Source organism: Leptonotus elevatus, chromosome 1 (genome assembly GCF_054856555.1).
Source record: "Leptonotus elevatus isolate MCC_2025b chromosome 1, RoL_Lele_1.0, whole genome shotgun sequence".
In the NCBI taxonomy this organism is placed as follows: Eukaryota; Metazoa; Chordata; class Actinopteri; order Syngnathiformes; family Syngnathidae; genus Leptonotus; species Leptonotus elevatus.
In genome coordinates, this window is record NC_141239.1 from 4,413,922 (window position 1) to 4,439,944 (window position 26,023).

Here is a 26,023-nt window from a genome sequence, read left to right on the forward strand (position 1 = left end):
GCTACAGCCAAGTCCTCTTCGCCACAACCAGCCAAGTCGTCCTCGTCACAGCTAACAAAGTCATCATCGTCACTTCACAGCAAGTCAAGTCAAGGCAAATCAGGTCCTGTCACGCTCATTCAAGTCATGGCGACCAGTCTCCTCACGTCCTCTCCAGTCATGGTGACCAGTCTACTCGCGTCCTGTCCCGTCATGGTGACCAGTCCACTCAAGTCTCGTCCAGTCCTGGCGACCAGTCCAGTCACATCCCGTCCAGTCATGATTGTCTGCTCACCTTTCTCACTCTGGTTAATAAAACTAGCATGCATTGCACTTGATTTCTGTTTCCCTGCATTTGGGTCCACCATCCCTCATCCACTCACATTACCTCATGACGGAGTCGTCGGCATTCCCCATGCATACATCAAGATTTTTGGTGCTATATGTTGAACCCACTTTAAGATTGGCGGCCCATATTATCTGGTCAAACCCACTCTCAAATCCCCTCACAGACTACAGTGTAATATTATACGACAATCTTACAAGACCTTTAAAGGAGCTGGTCCTTGGGACTAGGGATGCACCGAAATGAATTTTTTGGGCCGAAACCGAAAACCGAAAATGAGAAATGCTTGGCCGAAAACTGAAACGGCCCCAAAAAATTATTAATTAATAAAATTTTTTATTATCATTACATTTATTATAATTATTTAAAATTACAATATTATTATAAAACATTTAGGCCTATTTAGCACGGGCATTTTAACAAAGCACAATATCAATTGAAATACGTCCACACCAGACATCAGAGACATGTTGGCAAATGGTACATTAAACACCAATCGAGGGGCGGGCAACGGAGCATTTTCTGGCGGTGCAATTGCACTTTATAGTAAATGTACAGTACTTCGCACCAGCGGGCACAGATGCATGCGGTGCGGTGCGGATGACGCATTTGTAGGCTATTTGGAGCGGGACACGGTGCGGCACATTCATATATTCACCAAAGTTTAAAAATAAATAAATGTATTGGCTTTGGGAACGGACTGCAAAGTCACACACGGCGTCCTGTACAGATCTGAAGTCACCCGGAGATAGTGACTGGTAAGTGTTGACTTGTTTAAAACTGTTGATAGCAATAGTGCTAACATTAGCTAAAGTTTTTAGTACAGCCACCAGAATGCAAGTGGAAAAGTGGAAGCGCTCGTGGGGCTCTCATCAAAGAAGAACAGGAAGGCGCTGCAGGAGCAAGAGTGGCTCACCTGTAGTGCAGTACTCGGCAGCGCTCTCTTTTTCGTCATTGTTTACCAAGCGACCCTCCCCTTCTCCGGTGTGCACAATGAAGCTGCCGGTACCCATAAAACGCCAGCGAGCAGCAAAGCGGACACCCACACCCGTGTTTGGTGTTTAATTCAAACAGATATTTGCTTGCAGCGTTTTTTTTTGTGCTTGCGTCACCACAACATCTTCTTTCGGCTTGAATTTTATAAAGCATAGTTTTGCCATTTTCGGCCGAAAATTTTCCGTGGCCGAATATTCGGTGCATCACTACTTGGGACAAAGACAATGTGTTAATTGGGCCTCAGCCACATGCCTGGCTATAGTAACTGAATTTTCCTCAGGTGCACAGTGATTGAACGACAATCTTTCGCCGGGACCATTTGTGAGGTCAATAGTTAGCCGATGCTAACACGTAGCGTGACCTTCCTACTCACCCGTAGCGATGGCGCACCACATCACGGCTGAGTCGCTCGGCCAGGTACGCCCCGATGCGGTCCAGCTTCTCCGGAGCCGACACGGCATAGAAGGTCAGCTTCTCCATGTCCGACTTACTCAGACCGTCCTGAAGATACCGTACATGAACAAAAGCTAACAATGCTAACAAGGCTTGAAATCCATCTGCTTTTATGCACGCTCATCATTTGTTGTCATAAAATAGAGTAAAGCTGGCAGAATTTGTAACTTTGAGTTTTAAAGGAGTCAGGGTTTTATAGTAAAATTTCAAAGGAGTCAATGAGTGCATGTTTTTTTTTTACACTAAGTCACACAATTGAATCAGCCGTCGAAATGGGTATCAAGGAGGGTTTGGCTTCCATGCAGCGTCACAATTTATTTATTTATTTTACAGTTGGCATAAAAATACAAATTAATTTTAAAAAAAAAAAAGCAAAAAAAAAAAGTTATAAAAAATATATACAAATTTGTAAAATAAAAATTTGTAAAATATAGATTTTTTAATTAGCACAGTCAGCATAACAGTTAGCATAAAGATTTGTTGGAAAATTCAGCTGTCAGAATGTGTGCCTTTAGGTTGTGAAGCAGTCAAGGTTTCAAAGTAGGGTTTCAAATGAGGGTTTGGCATAACATACACGGTCACAATTTATTTATTAAAAAAAAAAAAAAAAAATTCTTCCAGTTGTCACAAAATTGCATTGAAAATTCAACTGTCAAAATGTGTGATTGTCATAAGCAGAGTAGAGGTCATTCTGACCTGGAAAATATGTTTACACCTGAGAGCTTTCTTTGCAGGGAAAATCATCTCATTTTGTAATGCACTTGTCATTTATTTGGACTTTGAAAGGCTAACGAGTTAGCTACGGTGTTAGCTTCACGTGTGTGTGTGGGGGGGGGGGGGTGTGCGTGCGTGTGTGTGACATTTTTAAGGTAATATTAATCTCACCTTGGGGTCCTCTGGGTAGATGTTGTCCACCAGACGTTTGTAGCGAGGCCTGAGCGGCCCGCAGCACCCGCAAACTCCTGCAACATGATGACAGCAGACTGTTAGCATGTTAGCACAAAAGGCGGCTATCATTTTCTATCATGCTTGTCCTCATTAGGGCAAAGGTGAACTACCGGGTGACACCAAAAAATGGTCATCACCTAAACTTGAATAACTTTTGAAAAAATGAATCAATTCTTTTTATTTTTCAGATTGACCAAGAAGAGTCTACCAAATTTGACCTTCGAGATGCTATGGATTACTGAGGAAACAACATTTATATTTGAGGTATATTTTCGTCTAAGGTCTATCCTTGCAGCTCAATTGCAAATCAAAGAACGGTTCGGATGTCGCGAATTTCCTGTCCACTCAATGATCTACAGATGGGTCAACAAGTTCAGAACCCATGGGACTGTTCATAACCTTAATGTTAAGACACTAACAGACAGATCTGCGATGAAAATTCTCCGCACAGACTCGCGGTTGATTCCAAGCTCCTGACTTCGCCGACACACAGACTTGCTTGGGCTGCGGACAACAGAGTCTCTGACTGCAGCAACGTTGTGTGGTGTCCTTGATGATTTCGGTGGTCCAGAGTGTGATTGTCTGTTAGTGTCTTTACATTAATTCTTCTTGGTAAATCTGAAAAATAAAAATAATTGACTAATTATTTCAAAAGTTATTTCGATTTTTGGTGATGACCGTTTTTGTGTGCGTGTCACCCTGTATCTCGGGGATGACACATCAGGGCACATAGTCGATTGTTGTTCATTGTTTGTCTATATTAGCCCTGACATTGACTGGCGACCGGTCCACCTCTCACCCAAAGTCAGCAGGGATAGACAGCAGCTCACCTCAACACAACACGCTCTAGAAAATGGATTGTTGTTGACTGTTATGTGCTCTTATTTGTGCTCATGTTGACAGCAGCGAGCATTCTCTTTAAGTACGATCTGCTGCTGTGACTTCCACGCTAACCCCTCATCCGTCATGGTACCCACAAAGTCCCCGTCGGAGGACTTCATTACCCAGCAACCTTTGCTCTTGCTCACCGCAGGTCGTCACCCGTGCGCAGACGACAACAGACCGTAATTAACCATAATTGGCTGGCTTTAGTTGCCACGGCAACATTTAAACATTGCACAATTGTGATTGAACTTTCTGCTACTTTCGTTTATATCTGCTAGATCACGAATTAACGGCTATTTGGGAGTAATGTTACACAAATAAACAGTAATTGGCTGCCTTTAGTCGCCACGGTAACAGCGTTATTTATTTGTGTGTCAACTTCCTGCTAGTTTTATTTACACCTGCCGGCAGGAATCCTTACAGTAATTATTAGTATCGCATTCTGCATTGACCCCGCGCCTTGGGATAAGTCGACTTTAAAAATAGGTTGAGTAAAAATGTATGCCTTGAAGCGCCACTGGAAACATGTTTGTGTTAGAATAAATGTACATAAGTTAGCCCATATTTACTCTTATAATATTGCAAAGCATGACTCATGCTGTTGCAACTGCAAAAGAAGAATTGTGCCCCTTATCACAAGATAGCGGTTTGAAACACTTTGCGGATGAACTGTTGAACTTGACCGTTGAAACCTTCAGCGCCGAAGAAAGACACATCTGTATTTTTATCTGCACAATGACTCATATCTGTGATGGTTGCTGCTGTGTGAACCCCTTCTTTTTAGAGCAGCAAAATCGATGTAACTAGGGAACATCCTATTAAAAAGAGAGGACTTGGCGGAGTGTGCCTTAGAGCGGGTCGGAGATTCGTTCTCCTTGCGTGCAAAAAGTCTGCGCCGCCGTTTCTGCTTCGACATGGACCTTTTGTGGACAGGAAGTTCCTGAGCCCATGGTAGCTAACAAGCTGCTCCACTCGTTCACTCAACGACTATTGTTGACGCATCTTCCGTCCGTAAGTGACTTTTAAGACACTATAACATGTGTAATGTAGATATAATGATGTATGTGTGAACTAAACAGTAGTTAGTGTTTGTTTACATTTTTAAAATGTTATTAGTGCATGTTTTCTTTGCAGTTAGCATATTTGTGTTGAGCAAATCTCTCTTTTAATTTCCTTTTTGTTCTGCCTTTTTGTTATCATTCAACATTTTAAACATCACTACAGAGTGCCTTGGCTTCCAGTCAACTTTTTTCCTGCTTGATTGCTACTCGTATTTTGGCCGTACCCTCCAAGAGCACCCGTAGTCAACTTTTCAGCCCCACTTGAGCGCTCACTTTACCTGCGTTTTATTAGGTGGTTAGTGTGCGTTTACCTTAAAAAGTAATCGCTAGGGAGCTGGTGCTAATCGCAATTGCTAGCTGTTTGGCATAGGCTAATTTTGTTGGTGTCCAATAATGCACATGTACAGAATAAATAATAAGTAGTTATAGCCCACTCAATTCAATCTTAGTGGATTAACAAAAAAGAAATTACAATTATTCAATGAAATAAAAATAAGGATAATCGATTTTAAACAATTAGATAGTGACACCCTATTTGTTACGTACCGCGATGCATGTGGTGTGACAGTCACGATTCAATGATGCAATGATTTTTTACTCTTTTACTGCCAAACGTTATCCAAAAAACAACCCGAAAGTGCCAGCCGATTTGGAGCATTTTCACGAGTGATGCACCGAATACTCGGCCATCGAAAATTTTGGGCCGAAAATGGCTATTTTTGCCATTTTCGGCATTTATAACTTTTATGGACAGAATTTCTAGGCGCAGCAGAAGCGTTGAGTGGGGTCCGGTTTGGTGACCTCAGCATTGTATCTCTGCTTTTTGCAGATGATGTGGTGCTGTTGGCTTCATCAAGGCATGATCTCCAACTCTCACTGGAGCGGTTCGCAGCCGAATGTGAAGCGGTTGGGATGAAGATCAGCACCTCCAAATCCGAGACCATGGTTCTCAGTCGGAAAAGGGTGGTGTTCCCTCTCCGGGTCGGGGATGAGATCCTGCCCCAAGTGGAGGAGTTCAAGTATCTTGGGGTCTTGTTCACAATTGGATGGTCTGGGAACGCCTTGGGATCCCGCCGGAGGAGCTGGTTGAAGTGGCTGGGGAGAGGGAAGTCTCAGCTAGCCTCCTAAATCTGCTGCCCCTGCGACCCGACCTCGGATAAGCGGTAGAAGATGGATGGATGGATAATAAAATAAATTTTAATAAAATAAAAAAATAATGATTTATATTATTCTTATTATATTATATATATTGCCGTTATTATTACATCCCTACTACAAACAGAAGAGCATTTCATATTTTCATTTGACCTACCAGTTCTCAGCAACACTTGGTCACGCGAGTGCGTGTACCTAAATGCCCAGTCCGCTTCGGTGCGCGGAACCCGTCCATACGCCGTACGCGAGCCGCCGCGCAATAGCACGCAGAAAGACGACATGCGGGCGACCGATCGCAGATGATGCTCACTCTGCGGCTGAATGAGGAACGGTCGCCTGCGCGACTACACGGGTAGACTTTCAGGCTTTTGAAAAGGCGCCGCCGCCCGCGGACTGCAAGGTGAGTCGCGACGCCAGGGCTCAGGTTGCTTACGCACAAGTAAGATGACACCAGGTGTGTGCGCTCAATTACCTACACAGGAGAAATGTGGCTTTCTACGTGGACCTTTTGTGAACAGGAAGTTCCTGAGCCCATGGTAGCTAACAAGCTGCTCCACTCGTTTATTCAACGATTATTGTTGACGCATCTTCCGTCTAAGTGACTTTTAAGACACTATAACATGTGTAATGTAGATATAATGATGTATGTGTGAACTAAACAGTAGTTAGTGTTTGTTTACATTTTTAAAATGTTATTAGTGCATGTTTACTTAGCAGTTAGCATATTTGTGTTGAGAAAATCTCTCTTTTAACTTCCTTTTTGTTCTGCCTTTTTGTTATCATTCTACATTTTAAACATCACTACAGAGTGCCTTGGATTCCAGCAAGTCAACTTTTTTCCTGCTTGATTGCTACTCGTATTTTGGCTTCTAGCGGCCAATCGCAATAGCGCATGTTGATGACGCTATGGTATCTCACGGAGGAGCAAGACGTGCGTTAACGTCCAGTATTCAACCATCATTGCAGCTTTCTCGGCTGCTCGCCATCCCTGGTTTAAATGTTTATTGAACAGCTTGTCAGATATGCATCATTTAAATTATATAAAAAAAATTTTTTTATCTTAGACAATAGACAGCTTTGTTTTAAAATAAAAATAAAAAAATAAAAAGTGCAGGGAGTTCCTAGCCTCAGTAGGATCTCTTTGAAAGGTAAGTGGAAAAAAAAAAAAAAATCCTGAGGTTAGCCAAATTTGAAGGTGATCTCCTATCGGCTCATTCGGCTGGCAGATGTTTCAAAAAGGCCAAAGCTAATAGACGTCAAAATAATGCCAAATATCGGGATGATCATCATTCTATCCCGAGTTCCCCAGATCCGGTCCTCGAGGGCTGGATTCCTGCAGGTTTTAGATATTTCCAAGCTTTTTCAAGAAAGCTGATTCATGATCATCAGCAAGCTCTGCATAAGCCTGATAACGATCCTGTTGATTGGAATCAGCTGCAGTTCAAGTAGGGAAACCTCTACGACGTGCAGGACTCCGGCCCTCGAGGACCACAGTTTGCCATCCCTGATTTAAACCAAGTTAACTATTTGGGTTTGCATTATTCAAAATATTGACAAATATTTGCTGTTTTCGTGCAAACGAATATCGGCTCCAAATCGGTTATCGGTCTCCTTGACTAATAATAAATAAGGCTGGGCAATAAATTGAATTCATTTGATTAATCATCCTTTTAAAAAACGGAATCTTTGAAAATTTGCTAAATTGTGAAATCGAATTTTGTCTTCTGGATAATTAAAAGCTGTTTTTCTTATGTTCTGTTACATCCAAATTAGTGACTCACCGAATATTCGGCCACCGCCAATTTTCGGCTGAAATAATATTAAAGCTGAAAGAATATGGATAGTAAAAATGGGCATAATTTTTTTCCGGCGTTTCGGTTTTCGGCCAAGCACTTTTCATTTTCGGTGCATCCCTAATCAAAATGTTATTGTGAGTTGTAATTTTGCACAAGTGGCAGAATGCTGGTTAGGTGGTTTACAAGACACGTTTACAATCGCTACCAACTACTTCATTGTGGCATTTAAGCACAAACTAAAGCCTGGTTCACACGGCAGGAGAATTGGCCCGATTTTAGCCCCGAATTCCCCCTCCCGACAATCGCAAGGACGCGCCGACACGCAAACGATAATCTTAACAGATAATCCTGCCGTGTGTGTTGACACCACACACGGCGCATCCCGATATCGGCGCTCGGAAGGACCTCCGACTATATTCAACATGTTGGATTGTTTTGGCCCGACCGAGTGTGCGGTGTGCCACGAGGACAAACCACCGCGCAGCGGGTTGACAGTGACGTGCAGCCAATCAGAAAGCGAGCTGGAGAGGAAGCCGGTGGGAAATCCAAAATCAATTTGGGGGGGCTTTATCGCCCAGTCCTACTAATAATCGGCCTATCGCTATCAGGAACTACTCTGGGAATGCTAGGTGCTAAACAAATTTGCACCACAGTGGAGCGTAATCACTACAAACAGCAAATTAGCATGCAAATCAGGCATTTCGGGGGGTAACAATTTTTTGGAGCTGTCAAACGATTAATTTTTTTTAAAAATCAGATTAATCACATCTTAGAATTTTTATTAATCACGATTAAGGATGGGAATCGAAAACCCAGTGTTTTAATTCCTTCGCATCGTTTGCCGTTTTTGCTAACGATTCCCTTATCGGTTCCGTGTTTGACGATGACGTCACCAAACCTGCAATTTCCGAGCAACAAACATGGCGCCACGCTGGAAAGTTTGTTGACATCTTTCAAGAAAAGCTAACAACAGGCCAACTTGCAATGTTTGCAAATCGGATCTTTCGTCTGAGGGAGGAAACGCTGCCACTATGCAAACGCATTTGCACACGCAGCATGCGGTGACTGTCTGTCGTGCTTGGGAGCGCTCCGGAGTCCCGGTGGGATGGCCGCCAGCAATGCAAGCGTTCTCTCCTATCAACACCCCAGGTACGGGTAGTAACTATATTAGCGCCAGTTAACGTGCCGTTAGTACGGGTAACTGTTAGTGTTAAATCCCGTGTCTCACTAAACCATGACTTAAAAGCAAAAGTCGCTACTTCCACACATTCTGAATCTGTTCACGAGCGTCACACACCCGTCTACTGGCTGCGTCTGTTTTGACTGAGGCAAGGAGGAGGAGTTTTTCAGTGCTCAGAGTTCATCTTAGTGTTGAAATGTTACTGTAGTTGGACATCATTGTCACAAAATAATCTAGGTTGTATTTTGTAAATTTCTGCAGAAGATTATTGTCAAATATGTAAATGTGTTTATTTTCAAACTGTGCGTGCAGGCTGGAATGGGTGGAGAAGAGTGTCAGGTGTGATGTGTGATAAAAGAGTTTCAGCTCAAATGAAAGCTTAGGTTTATCAAACTGTGGTGAGACCAGCCATGTTGTTTGTTCTGGAGACAGAGCCACTGAGTAAAAGACGGGAGGCAGAGCTGGAGGTGGCAGAGATGAAGATGCTGAGCTTCTCTGTGGGAGGGACCAGGATGAGTATAATCAGGAATGAGTACATCAGAGGGACAGCACATGTTAGAGATCAAGTCTGAGATGGTTTGGACATGTCCAGAGGAGAGACAGTCCGTATATTGGCAGAAGGACGCCGAGTTCCCAAATGCCAGGCAGGAGGTCTCGAGGAAGACCAAAGAGGACATGAAGGAAGTTGGTGTGAGAGCAGGGGATGCAAAGGACAGGGTTCGATGGAGGCAACTGATTGGCTGTGGCGACCCCTGAAGGGAAAAGCCCAAAGCAAGAGAAGAAGAAATAATAATATGTGATACGCAAACATTTATTAAATGCATGTAATTATCATCCGCTGTCACGCTTAAGGATAATCTATGATAAAAAGGAACAGTGCGATTAATCTGCGTCAATTCATGATTAATGCAATAAGTTTTGTGATTCATTTATCAGTTAACGCTTTAACTTTAAGCACACAAGTCTAAGAAACGGAAACCGACGTCAGCAGGGAGGAAGCCTATAAGGTCAAAAGTATATATTCATGTACAATATACTGTATTCAAAATGTAACATGTCAACAAAGTCATTTGTGGTTATTTGCACTATTTTAAGCCAGTGTCAAGTTTTGTACAGAGTACATCAAGGTAAAAGCAATCAGTAAACATCAGGTTAATGATTTAGTTTGAAGGGCCATAATCATAATTAAGCCGGCCAATTAATCGGTTGGGCCCTAATTGCTAATAGCTAGCTAGCTCCCACGGCGCTCGTTTCCCTAGCGGTCAATTGTGGTGATGTTTGTTGACACAATTTCTTTTTGGCTTATTCTATCGATGATTCCATTGATTAATGGAGCTATTAACACTGACTTAATCACGTCAATTGACACTCACACTGCTCAGGAGACAAACGCAGCCAATAGCAACCCTGCTCTTCTTCCTGTCAGCCATCTTGTCTCCGCCTCCTGAGCTCTGCTTTCAATCTGCTCGCTCCAAATATTTCAGCCCGTCAACAGTCAATTTACTGTCTGTGCTTGTGTGTGCGCAAGCGCTTTAATTCCTCAAAAGACCAAATATGGACATTCCACTAGAAACGTGTGTGTGTGTGCGGGCATGTGTGTGAGTGGCACTGCAGTGGGCGGGACTTAATGAAGCATGAAAGACAAGCACAATGTCCTCCAACGCTTCAGGCTTTCCGCCAATCAAACATCTGCTGGCCTGCAGTACCAAGTCACTTAATGTCCAACACGTGTGTGTGCGCGCGCACCCCCCCCCCCCCCCACACACACACACACACGCGCTCACACACGCACACACACCCTAACCTCAACCATAACCCAATTCAAACCTAAACTCTAAAACCAAGTTTTGACCCTCAAAAAGAGGTTTGGACTCAGGGGGGGGCCACCAAAATGTCCCCACAATGATAGTAAAAATCCAGAAAATGGTCACCATGATGTGATATAACCCACCACACACACACGCACCAAAACAACACTCTCATATCTCTCTCTCATTTTATACATCTCTCTTTTCTTTCTCTCTCCATCTCATAACTCTCATTTGTCTCATGTATATATTTCTCCCTCTTTAATATCACGCTCATATATATACATCTCTCATTACTATCTCATTCTCTCTCTAACTCTCATATATATATATATATCTTGATTGTATCGCTCTCATTTCTCTCTCTCTTGATTGCATCGCTCTCATTTCTCTCTTGTGAATAAAAAAAATTCAACATCGACACACACAAAAACAACACTCTCATTTTTCCTCATCTCTCTCTTTATCTCATATCTCTTTCATCTCTATCATACATCTCTCTCTCATAGCTCTTATGTAATCTGTCTCATACTCATATCTCTCTAATGTCTCATCGCTTTATTCTTTCTTATCTCATCTCTCTCTCCATCTCATCTTTCTCATTACACATCTCTCATTTCTCAAACTCCTATCTCATCTCTCTCTCATATTTCTCTAATTTCTCTCTCATCTATTATATATATATTTATATATATCATCTTTCTTATCTCATATCTCTCTCATATATATGTCTCTCATAGCTCTTATCTCTCTCATTCTCATATCTAATTTCTCATCTCTCTCAAATCTCATACTCATACCTCTCATTCTCATATCTCATGCCTCATATTTCTCTCATGCCTATTATATATTCATCTCATCTATCTGTCTCATGTCTCTCATCTATTTCATATACATATATATCATCTCTCTTATCTCATATCCCTCTCATTTCTCATACCTCTCATATATACATATCATCTCTCTCTCATTTATATCTCTCTTATCGACCAGATATACCACATGTAATATTAGTTCGCCGGCTCACTTGTGGATCGTGAGGTTAGAGGAGACGCAAGTAGCAGGACTGGGAACCTCACACCCCTCCCCCCAGAGTCCACCCACTCAAGTAGATTTCAAATCGGTGGGAAACACTGATATCTGTCTCTAATTGCATATCTCATCTTTTTCTCATCTCTCTCTAATCTAATCTCATCTCTCTTATCTCACATCTCTCTCATATTTCATCTCTCTCATGTTTCATCTCTCTCTCATAACTCTCACATGTCTCTCTCGCCTCTCTTTCGTCAACACATAAAATGTCAACATCAACACACACACGCACACACACTCACACGCATCCCGACTCCCATTGGTTGGAGCACCTGTCTGGCTCCTGGATGCTGGTGTCTGATTGGACGGTGAGATGAACGGTCGTCAGCCACTATGCTGGACAGCTTCCACACCGCGGTTCTCACAACACGCACACACGCACACACGCGCACCCCCCCCCCCCCCCCACACACACACGTGGCATCAAAGCGGCTTCCTACCAAACTGGCTGTTCTCAGAGTCCATCTTGCAGGAGATGAAGTGGCGTTCCGCCTGTCAGGTGGACATTGATGTCTCTCTCTCTCTCTCCCTCTCTCTCTGTCTCTCCTGTTTGTGGTGCGTGTGGCCCTCACTCGTCCACTCTCTCTCTGACCTTGCAGTTTTTCGTCTCAGCACGCTGCAGGTGAAGCTGCAGTGCTACACAAAGCGCTAACGTGTTTATATTGTAAATATAAACGTAAAATATTCTGAATTGTCTTGAAGTGCAATAAGTCACATCGTCTTTCATAAATTTACAAAAAATACTTTGAAATTCACGTGAACAGTAAATTTCAAGAAAACAATAAGATACAAAAAAATGGCCTTTAAAATGTTATTTTCTTCTGAATTTATGGGGAAAATAATAAATTTTCGATGGTTTCATGAATCAATATTGGGCTAAAAAAGGAAATCCCTTTGATATTGATTATTCGATTTTTTAAACTCAGGCCTATAATACGTGTTACTTTCATTAGCCTCTGCATCGAATCCTCAGAAAAATGCAGGATGGGCAAAAAAAAAAAAAAAGACGGTGGAAATGGCCACTGTGGCTCTGAGCGCCATGACTGGAGCGCAAGCCGACCTGTCCAAGGCCTGTGAGCACATGTCACAGGTGAAGAACGACCGAGCTGCATCCAACATCGCCACAAACAGAATGGCAATGAACTTGTCTACAAAGCTGAACAACCTGGAGATGATTGCTCGTCGGAACGCTGCGATGAACAGAAATCGAGACGAGGAAGGAACCGACTGCACGGTGAGGCTGGATGCCGGCTGCCATTTATTCTTAGCTAGCCAATGCTACTGGACCAAACTGATCAACAAGAGAACAAATCAACATTTAAGACTATTGGCAAGACGAACTTTTGCATCAATCAAAAACGTAATCCACACAACGAGATATGTGACGAATTACCACTTTGATTATCTGCGTCCTATTGCATTCTGGGAACGGGAGCACTTTTTATTGTCGGGTATAATTGTGAAAAGTGAATGTTGCAAATTGTCTCAATGATTGTCCGAAAGGAAAAAATGAACAAATAAAAACAAAAACAAAAACAATTTGGAAATGAATGTTTGTGGAATTTTATTATGTCCTTGTGACGGCCCCGCATCGACATCTGCCAGTAAAGGCACTGATTACATCAGCCTCTTTTTTCCAAGTAATTAGCGGAATGTGGAGCACCTTGCCCAGTGTTTCAACTGCCGCTACAAAGGCCCACTTTGTCATGATCCGGCTCATAACCCATGACAATTTAACAGGGGAGACCGCTTTCGTGAATTAATCCAAATAATTTAGTACAAATGAAAAGACGAAATCAAAGAATAAGCAACAATGGCGTGTGTATCGTCTGCAGTATCAGTAGTGTACACTGTGTGTGTGTGTGCGCGCGCGTGTGTGTGTGTGTGTGTATAAATGGTGAATGAAAATGAAGTTGCTGCGCTTGAAGTAATTATTACTTGCAGCTTTTGGATAATTGGCTGCGCGTTTTGGTTTGTTTGTAAGGTGTTTTCTGCTTTTTGATCGGTTTGATTAGTGCTGCTGACGGCATGGGCGCCGACACGTGCGTTAGTCAGTTTAGTGTATTTGTGAATGTTTGCGTATTTCTTTTTTTTTGTTTACGTGTCGGGTGGTCCTTGTTTTGGCGTTTGGGCTTGAATGGGCTGCTCGCGCGTTTTGTTTGGCGTCTCTGGGGGTTTTCCTGTGACGTCATTTTCCTTATATGGATAGTCTTGCTTTTTAGCGCTCTTGAGGGGAGACAGCGGGGTTAATTGGCTCATTGTTGTTCTTCCGCGTTGAAGTTGGAGCGGAGGACGTTTTTGGTCGTTGCTGTTCTGTGGCACGAAAGTAAATAAATGCATGACCAGTGCGATGAATTTTGTTTTAAAGATGCGGATTTCCTTGTAGGTGTAGGCAACTTTCTCATAAGGAGATTGCCGCGGGGTGGTATTAGGGAAGGAGGCAAGTGCGGGTTCAGCTTCCATTTCCCCTTTTCTCTATCATCGGTTCGGGGGGTGTTCAGGACCGCTTGGCCGCTGTGAGCAACACGGAATTCCCACTGCTACGTGTCCAGAAGACTAGGGGGGGAGTTAGTTTAGAGTTTTCTCGGTAGCTTAGCGGAGATCCGTGTTTTTGGTGTTCATTGCTGGGTTATCACTTAAGCTTCTGTGGTTTTTAGCGTTTGTTGAGTCGCAATGCGTGAGCACTTTGGACATTTGTATTAGAAAGCAATTGGCTTTGATTGGCGAGTATTATAAATTGGATGTTGGTGATCACTTTGTCATTTTGATCAAATTCTCTTACATCTGCCCGTGTCTAAGCGTCGCGAGTTATCAGAACTAATGAATGGATTTCCATGTTTATTTGTCGATGTGCCATCGCGTACTGACTGGATCGAGCGTGACATTGACGTCAGTGACGCGCCTCTCATTAAACAAAGATTTTATCGGAGGGCCCCCGCTAAACTGGAACATCTTGATTCTGAAATCAATAGAAATGCTGAGCCGTCCCTTTCAAGTTGGGCATCTCCATGCATCTTGGTACCAAAAGTTGACAAGACACTTGAGAAAGGTTAATGCGGTTACAAAATCCGACTGTTTTCCGTTGCCTAGAACGGACGACTGTATTGACCGAGTTGATTCAGCCAAATTTGTTAGTAAGTTTGATTTGCTTAAAGGTTGCTGGCAAGTTCCTTTGACCAAACGTGCACAGGACATCTCCGCGTGTCACTCCGTCCGGGCTATTCTCCTACAACGTCGTGCCGTTTGGACTAAAAAATGCTCCGGCAACTTTCAAACGATGAAACAACCGCGTTGTAGCTGGTTTGGAGGGTTGTGCAGTCTATTTAGATGACTTGGTGGTTTATAGTGACACATGGCAATCACATCCGCAGCGGGTCCGAGCACTTTGGGAGAGGCTTGCGTTGGCGCGACTTACAATAAATTTGGCTAAGTGCGAATTTGCGATGGCGAAGGTGACATATCTTGGCCGTGTTGTAGGACAGGGTTGGGTCGCTCCGGTTGAGGCAAAAGTTCTTGCAGTCTCGCAGTTTCCTAGGCCTACCACTAAGAGGGGTTGGGGTTGGTGGGTTACTACAGGAGTTTCTGCAAGAATTTCTCGTCCGTTGTTTTCACATTAACGGAGTTGCTAAAAGCCAGTGAAGGCACTAACTACATCTGCCTCTTTTTTTCATATCGAAGAAGAATTTATGTTACTTAAATATATGAATTAGAGCCTGACCGATTAATCGGCCGCCGATTATTGACCTTCAAACATCGGCCAATTGGGCCAAATGGTCGATTATTTTCCCTTAAAACGTTATCATAGAATAAAACCGAAGCTTCCGACACTGTGAAAGTACCGTGAATGCACCATTTTGCTTGCTAGCATTAGCAAGTGGCAAATAAGTAGCATATGTTATTCTGGTTATTTTGTTGTCTCTAAGCATCCTTTAAGCTATATAATGACACACCATTTGGAGTTAACTGTAAAACTAAACACACAATGTTAAGAATTACATCTACTGTATATTTAAATACAAAATATGCTTAGTTTTTAAGACATAGCTAGCCTAGCGCTAATGCTAAAAGCGAAGGGAAGATACCATTTAAATGCTAACAGGAAGTTAGCATCGACTTCGGAAAGGTTTTTCCTTCAAATAACGAATATTTGCACACAATTTTATGCATAAATTATTTTATATATTTTAATAATCGGCAGATTAATTGGTAATCGATATTTTTTTCTGCCAAAAGTCAATATCAGCATTGACCTAAAAAATATTAATCGATACTCCCAATAATCCCCAAAAAATATTTAAATCAAAAGCGAATTGAATTGTGAATCGAAATAGAATCGATTCAAGAAATTAGTATGGATGCCCAGCCCTATGCAACCCCCCCCCCCCCCACACACACACAACTCAACACTCAAACACACATGCTCACACCTACACACACTCACGCGCACACGCACACACACACACACACACATCGTACAATCACATCAATGTGCGCACACACAGCGTGTGTTCTGTTTTAATCATCCTAATGGAGTGCAATTATGCCGTCTGAGAGCCAACTTGTGACGTACACGTGCCATTGTGACTGCAGGACTGCAGCTGAGCCTCACTCATGTAAACAAAAGAAGAGGATAAGTGCAGGGCACGCATGATGCATTTGAATGGGATCTTCCCTTCGCTTTTAGCATTAGCGCTAGGCTAGCGATGTTTTAAAAACGAAGCATGTTTTGTATTTAAATATACAGTGGATGTAATTCTTATCATCGTGTGTTTAGTTTTACAATTAACTCCAACTGGGTTGTCATTAAACAGCTAGCTAGCTAACTGAAAGTAAAAACCCTGCGACAGTTTGGTTATAGCCCCTGATGCTAGCTAACTATCTAGTTAGCTCCCTAGCAGGTAAACGAGCACCATGGGAGCTAGCTAGCTAACACCTGAAACTAAAAACCTTGCCACACTTTGGCTTTAGCCCCTGAAGCTAGCTAGCTATTCAAATAGCTAGCTAACAGTCGATACTAACTTCCTTTTGGACCAAACAGAATTTTTTATTGATTTATTTATGTTGGCAAATACTTGAAATTGGAGTGCAGCATGTGCACTGTGTAGTAAGACGATCTTTTATTTTTTGAATTTCAACAATTGGTCATCAATTAGTGTCATGGCACATAATGGACTGGTCACGAGTAAATCTCGGGACCCATATGACAAACACTTGATTGGTCACCAAGACCTCAAGATACTTGAACTCCTCCACTTGGGGAAGGATCTCATCCCCGAACCGGAGAGAGCACTGCACCCTTTTCCGACTGAGGACCATGGTCTCAGATTTGGAGGTCCTGATTTTCATCCCAACCGCTTCACACTCGGCTGCAAACCGCTCCAGCGAGTTGGAGATCACGGCATGAAGAAGCCAACAGCACCACGTCATCTGCAAAAAGCAGAGATGCAATGTTGAGGCCACAAAACCGGACCCCCTCAACACCTGGGCTGCGCCTAGAAATTCTGTTCATAAAAAATATGAACAGAATCGGTGACAAAGGGGTAACCTTGGCGGAGTCCAACCAGATCACTGGAAACAAATCCGACCTACTGTCGGCAATGCGGACCAAGCTCTGGTACCGATCGTACAGGGAACGCACATCCCGTATCAAGGGGCTCGGTAACCCGTACTCCCAAAGAACCACCCGCAGGAAGCCCCGAGGGACCCGGTCAAACGCCTTCTCCAAATGCACAAAACACATGTAGACTGGTTGGGCGAACTCCAGCGCACCCTCGAGGACCCTGCAGATGGTGAAGAGCTGGTTCACTGTTCCACGGCTGGGAGAAAAACCACACTGCTCCTCCTGAATCCAAGATTCGACTTCCCGAAGGACCCTCCTCTCCAGCACCCCTGAATAGACCTTACTAGGGAGGCTAAAGTGTGTGATCCTTCTATAGTTGGAACACACTCTTCAGTCCCCCTTCTTAAAAAGGGGGACCACCACCCCGGTCTGCCAATAGAGAGGCACTGTCCCCGATGTCCATGCGATGTTGTAGAGGCGTGTCAACCACAACATCCAGAGCCTTTAAGAACTCCGGGCGGATCTCATCCACCCCCGGGCCCTGCCACCAAGGAGCTTTCAAACCACCTTAGTGACTTCGACCCCAGAGATAGGAGAGCCCACCTCAAAGTCGCCAGACTCTGCTTCCTCAAAGGAAGACGTGTCGGTCGAATTGAGGAGGACTTCGAAGTACTCTGCCCACCGCCTCACGACGTCCCGAGTCGAGGTCAGCAGCACCCCATCTCCACTATACACAGTGTTTATGGTGCACTCCTTTCCTCTCCTGAGATGCCGGATGGTGAACAAGAATTTCTTCGAAGCCGTCCGGAAGTCGTTTTCCATGGCCTCACCGAACTCCTCACTTGTCCGAGTTTTTGCCTCAGCGACCACTGAAGCTGCGTTCTGCTTGGCCAGCCGGTACCTTTCTGCTGCCTCCAGAGCCCCACAGGCCAAAAAGGGCCGATAAGATTCCTTCTTCAGCTCGACGGCATCCCTTACCGTTGGTGTCCAGCAGCGAGTTTGAGGATTGCCGCTGCGACAGGCACCGACCCCCTTACTGCCACAGCTCCGATCAGCCGCCTCGACAACGGAGGCGCCGAACATGGCACACTCGGACTCTATGTCCCCCGCCTCCCCCGGGACAAGAGAGAAGTTCTTCCGGGAATGGGCGTTGAAACTCTTTCTGACAGGGGATTCCGCCAGACGTTCCCAGCAAACCCTCACAATACGTTTGGGTCTGCCAGATCTGACCGGCATCTTCCCCCACCATCGGAGCCAACACACCACCAGGTGGTGATCAGTTGACAGCTCCGCCCCTCTCTTCACCCGAGTGTCCAAAACATGCGGCCACAAATCTGATGACACGACTACAAAGTCGATCATCGAACTGCAGCCTAGCGTGTCCTGGTGCCAAGTGCACATATGATCACCCTTGTGTTTGAACATGGTGTTCGTTATGGACAATCCGTGACGAGCACAGAAGTCCAATAACAGAACACCACTCAGGTTCCGATCGGGGGTCAGGTCTCACTGTCATTGCCCACGTGAGCGTTGAAGTCCCCCAGCAGAACAAGGAAGTCCCCAGAGGGAGCGCTCTCCAGCACACCCTCCAAGGACTCCCGTGAGGGTGGGTACTCTGAACTGCTGTTTAGTGCATATGCACAAACAACAGTCAGGACCCGTCCCCCCCCACCCGAAGGCGGAGGGAGGTTACCCTCTCGTCTACCGGTGTGAACCCCAACGTACAGGCGCCAAGCCGGGGGGCAATAACTATGCCCACACCTGCTCTGCGCCTCGCACTGTGGGCAACTCCAGAGTGGAAGAGAGGAAAACCCCTCTTGAGAGGACTGGTACCAGAGCCCAAGCTGTGTGTAGAGGCGAATCAGACTATGTCTAGTCGGAACTTCTCGGCCTCACACACCAGCTCTGGCTTTTTCATCGCTAGAGAGGTGACATTCCATGTCCGGGAGGGAGGGGAGAGAAATCCCGGTGACCGGCATCCGGGCAAGGGAAACGACAGTCCATTTATTTCACTCGTCATAGGGGTCTTTTGAGCCGTGCTTTGTCTAGCCCCTCACCTGGACCTGTTTGCCATGGGTGACCCTGCCAGGGGCATAAAGCCCCAGACAACATAGCTCCTAGAATCATTGGGACGCACAAGCCCCTCCACCACAGTAAGGTGCCGGCTCAAGGAGGGGCGTGCGGGCATGCATTCATTCATTCATTCATTTATATGCCGCAGGACGATCATTTATTTTTGGGTATAAAACAAGAAAATGTTTAAATGTAAAAAAACAAATTAAAAAAATTAAGACATAAAATTATTTGAAATGCTATAATCATGCGAGTTCCTTTTGGATGAAACAAAATGTATTAAATTAGTTATTTTAAAAATGCAAAAAGATGCAAATGTTTAAATTTAAACAACTCAAAAATGAATCATCTTTTTTTCCGATTATGTTGATTTTGTAATTGTGAAATGATTGAAATTATAATTGAATTTTGATGAATTGCACAGCCCTAATTGTAATCACTCCCACCACAAATAAATAAAAAAGACGAAGCACTCGTATGTGAAGGCAATTTCCCAGCAGCAGGCCCGTGAATCCGTTTGTGCTCCATAATGACTTAATTGAGGTGGTTAACACTTTGAGGATAACGAGCGCCTCGAGAGCGCAACACGTCTTACGATTATTAATAGCAGCCATCATCTACTTGCAGTCTTGGAGGCTGAAAAGAAATGAGGACATGGAGGCCGCCGTGCGCCGCTTTCATCATCGTAGGAGCTGCGGCAAGCGTCAACATCTCAAACCACAGCAGATGCACCAAACAACTACTTGTCGTTGGGCACAAAGATGCATTTAAAAAATGGTTTTGTTATTATGGGGGGTAGTGAATATACTGTATGCTCCAAATTCGCTCATATCTCATCCCTTTTCTCATCTCTCTCTCATATCTCTTAAAATCAGCATAAATGCCAAAAAAAGTTCATGTTACATTTTTGAGTTGTTTAAATTTATACCTCTCTCATACCTCTTATCTCATATATATATATATCTCGTCTCTCATATTTAATCTCTCTCTATTCTCTCTCCCATTGTCATCTCTCTCTCTCATTTCTCATCTCTTCCTCATAGCTCTCCTGTCATATCTCTCTTTCATATCTTATCTCTCATTTCTTATCTCACTCTCATTTCTCATCTCTTCCTCATATCTCATTTCTCTCTCATGTTCATATCTCATCCCTCTCTCATCTCTCTCTAATGTATCTCTCTCATCTCTCATCTCTTTTTTCTCATCTCTCTCTTATATCTCATAAAATCAGCATCATCGTAAAAAAAAAAGGTATACATTTAAACAACTCAAAAATAAGTATTAATAATACATATTTTTGAGTTGTTTAAATTTATACCTATACAAAGCGGGGCCGAGAATACGGGCCTGCAGCATCCCAGGGTCGTTGGGCCCCCCTTCCGGCTTGAGTCCAATGCCAGGAATTCTACCTCAAGAGGCCACTTTCAGGAATTTGACCAATCGGCTTCGCCCAGCCCGCGAAGCGGGCCCATAGCTTGTCAAGCGGGGCCGAGAACACGGGCGTGGAGCATCCCAGGGTTGCTGGTTCGTCCCTCCGCCAAAGTCGAATTCCAGGAGGTGGAAGTGGATATCCAAGTTCTGTGCGCCAATTCCAAGTTCTGTACTTTTGGCCTTGAAGAACCAAATTTTGGGATGAAAACTATTGGTCTCTTGCTGCCATCTTGTGGCCAACAAGCAGAAGCGCAGCAATTTGGACTTTCTGTCATTTGTCATCTCTCTCTCATCGCTCTCATATCTCTCATATCTCTCTCTCTCATATTTCATCTCTTTATTTTCTCTCTCATTTCATCTCTCTCATTTGTCATCTCTCTCTCCTTACTCATCTCTCTCTCTCATTCTCATCTCTCTCTCTCATTCTCATCTCTCTCTGTCATATTTCTCTCATATCTCATCTCTCTCTCAATTTCATATCTCATCTCTCCCTCATCCCTCATCTCTCTCTTATCTCATAAAATCTGAATAATAGTCAAAAATTAAATTAATTCAAATTTGAGTTATTTAAATTTATACCTCTCTCATTTGTCTCTCATTTATATATATATATACACATACATACACATACACACACATATATATCTTTTCACACACACACACACATATATATATATATATACATATATATATATACATATATATATATATATATATATATATATATACATATATATATATACATATATATATATATATATATATATATATATATATATATATATATATATATATATATATATATATATATATATATATATATATATATATATATACATATATATATACATATATATATATATATATATATATATATATATATATATATATACATATATATATATATATACATATATATATATATATACATATATATATATATATACATATATATATATATATATATATATATATATATATATACATATATATATATATATATATATATATATATATACATATATATATATATATATATATATATATATACATATATATATATATATATATATATATATATATATATATATATATATATATATATATATATATATATATATATATATATACACACACACACGCATATATATATATATATACACACACACATACATATATATATATATATATATATATATATATATATATATATTATATTATATATACATACACATATATATTATATATAAATATATACAAAACATCAAATTCTGTTTGGTCCAAAAGGAACTTACATAATTATAGTGTTTCTATTTTTTTTTTATTAGTCTTGATATTTTTTAAATACTTAATATTCTTGTTTTGTACCAAAAACTAAATAATCGTTTGAATAATCGTGATTTCAATTATTGCCAAAATAATGGCGATTTTTTCCCCCCCCCCATAATCGAGCAGCCCTAGCAAGAAACGTTTTGACTCGTCGACTTGGAGAAGGCCTCGGAATTCCAGCCCATGTGAGCTTATTTGTGGATATTTATTGAACTGAAACTTGTCAGCCAATAGGAGACGGGCTATCTTGAGCAGTGGATGATGTGAAAAGATTGAGAAAGAATCACGTTATAAAGTCTGGCTGTAATTTGAAGGGATTTGTGGAGCCCATTTTCTGACACAAAAACAGTCCCCAAACAGACTTATTTGATCACATGAACACAGGCTGGGGAATACTGTGACCCTTGCCAAGTCTCTGCCCACACCTGCGCTAAATTGAGCCCTTCCGCAGCTTTCCCAGACACTAATCCGTCTTCCCAGACGAGCGAGCGCAGCCTCTAAATCATTCCCGACAGCTTCCGTGTTGGAAGGTCACACAGGTGTGCTCCTGGGGGAAGTTCACCGCTAGCCCGACACTCAAAACAGCTGTCGGAGTTTAACAAGGTGTCCGTCAAGCGTCAGTCCTTGACCGCGTGACCGGCAGCGGTGCCCAAGTCCAAAGTCCACTCATGTGACTCGGCTTGTCAATCAGCTGCACTGAATTAACGAGCTGTCGGAGCAAGCAACAACAACAAAAAGTGTTCTGTACACATTAGGGCTGGGTTTTAAAAATAAAAAAAAATAAAAAATCATTAGAATCGATTTTCCTTTTCGAGACCAATATCGATTCATAAAACTATGAATCGAATATTTAAATATCTAATTTTTCCCCCCCATCAATTCTGAAGAAAATTTTATTTTAAAGGCCAATTTGTATCTAACAGTTTTCTTAAAAATGTACTGTTTACATGAATTTAAAAGTATTTTCTTACATTTATAAAATACCTGACTTACTGCACTTTAAGACAATTCAGAATCGTTTTAGTTTATGTTTACAATTATTAGATTAGAATTGTGAAAATATTTTTATCTCATCTTTGCTAATGTCAATGTTTGTGTAAGTGATTGTAACACGTGTTATTTTTTATTAAAAACTCAATCATTTAACCAGTTACTTCCTCAGCCAAATTTTTTTTATAATTTTATCTTATTTATTTATATTGTATTTATTTTTATTTAAATAATTTTATTTAATATTTGTGTAGTTTTTATCATGTCCTTGACATTTAAGAAGATTTGATGTTCCAAAATTAATTGATATCGGATTGAACTGAAGTCAGTCGAATTGAATCGGGAAAAATCTAAATTGAATCAAAATGAACTCTTGTGCATCGAAATCAATTGATGAAATTAGAATTGATATCCAGCCCTAGTACACATAGCTACAACCTTCATGCTAATGTGTTTGATTCATGGTTTAGCATTTTTTAAATGTTGTTAATTAAATTAAACACAAAAAAAAAGTGTTCCAACTAGGACTGCCACAAACGATTATTTTGCGAGTTGACTAATCACCAACAGTAGTCGGGATTAGTTGACTAATCGGAACATATCGTCGCCGTCTTGTGAAAAACATTGATGTCCTTTTTAAAAAATAAAATAAAAATGTTTTTACATTTTTTTGGGATGTCTGCATTCAGTTTTATCTCATAAACATAAAAATGTCAAAATGTACGTGTTTTTCACAGGACAGTGCCGATATGTAAATAGCAGCACATTGTACCTGCTCTTTTTAAAACCATCATTAGTTTACATTTTGAATTCTTTAGAAGTACAGTATGTACAAATTAATAATGCAGACAACAGAAGAAAATAACATAGGCTACACACTAGCTAGTTGCTAATGCTCCGCAAGCAAAATGGTGCATTCAGAGTACTTTCACAACATCAGAAACTTCGGTTTACTTTGATGACGTTTTAAGGGGAAAATGGCCAATTGTTTGGCCGATGTGATGACGACTGACAGCATAACAAACAATTTATCATAATCAGCCATCATTGTTGTTTACATTTGCCTCGAACACTTTTGAGGTCGAACAATCCGAGCGAGATCATTACGACTTCCCACCTTCCTCGAATGCAGCATTACCTTGGTGAAAGGAAGCTCTCTGCTCATTGAAAAGCATTGGAATTTAGAGCGTTGTAATTGCCATTATTTTGACTTGAAAATGTGGTTTGACTACTATAGCAATCTGCCCGGTTTGTATGCTAGTCACAGGCAAAAGAAATACAAATATGTTGTTTGTTGTCAACGAATTGTGAACATCGCGGATGTTTTCCCATCTCGGCCGGGTCTGGAACACATGGTCCACTATAAAAGGGGGTTCAACTGTTGTCCAAACACAATCTACTCAACCCCGGGGTCCCTAAACGCACCACTAATGCTTGGTGTGTGGTTCTCAAATGGGGGTACGTGAAGGCACTCCAGGAGGTACGTGAGATTTTAAAATATATTTTTTAAAGTATATGTAAATATTTCTAAAAAAGTTCATAAAATGAATTTTATATTCAGTAGGCAATTGAATTTCAGTGTCGTAAAAACACAGAAATCTCCCCCATACCAGAATGGTTTGACCCAACTTGTCATCTGCCACCAAGAATTGCCTGTCAATCACTTGAAAACTTTATTTAAAATTTAGTTTATTATTTCTTTTTTAGAACAGAGCTTTACTATAATCCCAAAATATGACACTTTATGTTGATGATAATCTGTATGTGCACAAATCTTTATTTGTTTGTTATTAGTTAGTTATCTCTTTTTATTTCCAAATTGTTCAAGAGATCAAATGTTTCACAGGGGGTACGTCACTGAATCAAGGTTGAGAACCACTGTTTTAAAAGTTCTCGGCCACGTCACAGGTACATATCAACATTCAAGCTTGAAATCCTTTCTGTCCCGTGTGTGCTCTTACCTGCTGGCATGTCGGCGAAGTCCAAGTGTCGCAGTGACTGTGTGGGCAGCTAGTTAGTTAGCCTCCATCTTTCTGACATCGGAATGGCGACCACTTCCGCGTCCCGACGGCACCCGACCGTCAAAGTTAACGAGCCAGCGAGCTCCAGGACAACACGCAGAAGGTCGCCGACACAAGCCGAACTCGCTCCGCGGACGAGCAGCCTACAGAGCGTTTAGCCTCTCGAGCTAACGTACGGTCCGAGCACCACCACCGTCCACCGCTATGCTTCGACTCACTCACTCACTCACTCACTCGGGGGTGGGAGACCTTCACAGAGGCGCGGGCGTCTGTGGACGCTCACAAGGCAGACGGAAGCCGCCCGTCGGCCTCGTTTCAGACTTCCTTCTCGGTGCGAGCACAACACGGAAGTGTTTACACGTGAGCGGAATACACAAAAAAAAAGGGGGGGGGGGGACAAGAAACGAAAAGAAACCCCCCCGCGCTCTTGGAGTGCACAGAGTGACAGCCAAACAAACGAGGATCCGTGAAGGCACCGTGATGGAACGCTGACTCGCGCAGGTGTGCAAGACCCGCCCCCGCCGCGCGCGCGCGCAAGAGATAACGGTAAGGTGACGTCATTGCATGATTCCCCCACGTGCCGTCTGACTTGACTGACTATTCGTTAAAATTACCACATTATCGGTTGATTTGTTGATTGATCAGTTGACTTTGACACTTGGACAACTAATGCAAACGTTGTGGCAAAAGTCAGGTTACTTTTTTACCTAAAGGTTTAGGTATGTTGGATCCACTTTGGATTGTTGAGGAAATAAGCACATTGTTGTTTTAACTTGATAAATGTAACTCTGCTAAGTTTGTTTTGTCATCCACATTGGGCAAAACAAAGCAACTGCTTTCAATTCAGGTGAATGCCAGTCTGATGTGGCTGTCGTATTTTTACATGTGAAACCTTTTGAAATACTTGCCCCCATTTTATT

At 42.2% G+C, this 26,023-nt stretch overlaps 1 protein-coding gene across 4 annotated transcripts in view; it reads right to left on the minus strand.

Moving 5' to 3' along the window:
* efr3a (EFR3 homolog A (S. cerevisiae)) overlaps positions 1-25,579 on the minus strand; it is a 73,731-nt gene extending 48,152 nt beyond the window's left edge. For 3 of the 4 annotated variants that reach the window (XM_086079760.1, XM_086079749.1, XM_086079734.1), the window contains exons 1-3: positions 12,140-12,179; positions 2,660-2,736; positions 1,695-1,822 (exon numbers count right to left, since the gene is read on the minus strand). In XM_086079760.1, coding sequence (XP_085935886.1) covers positions 1,695-1,822; positions 2,660-2,736; positions 12,140-12,164 — 230 coding nt within the window. In that variant the 5' untranslated portion in view covers positions 12,165-12,179. Of the gene's footprint in view, positions 1-1,694; positions 1,823-2,659; positions 2,737-12,139; positions 12,180-25,043 lie in introns of those variants that run through there. The other variant, XM_086079742.1, reaches the window with a different exon arrangement.
* Between the last annotated feature and the right edge of the window lie 444 nt (positions 25,580-26,023).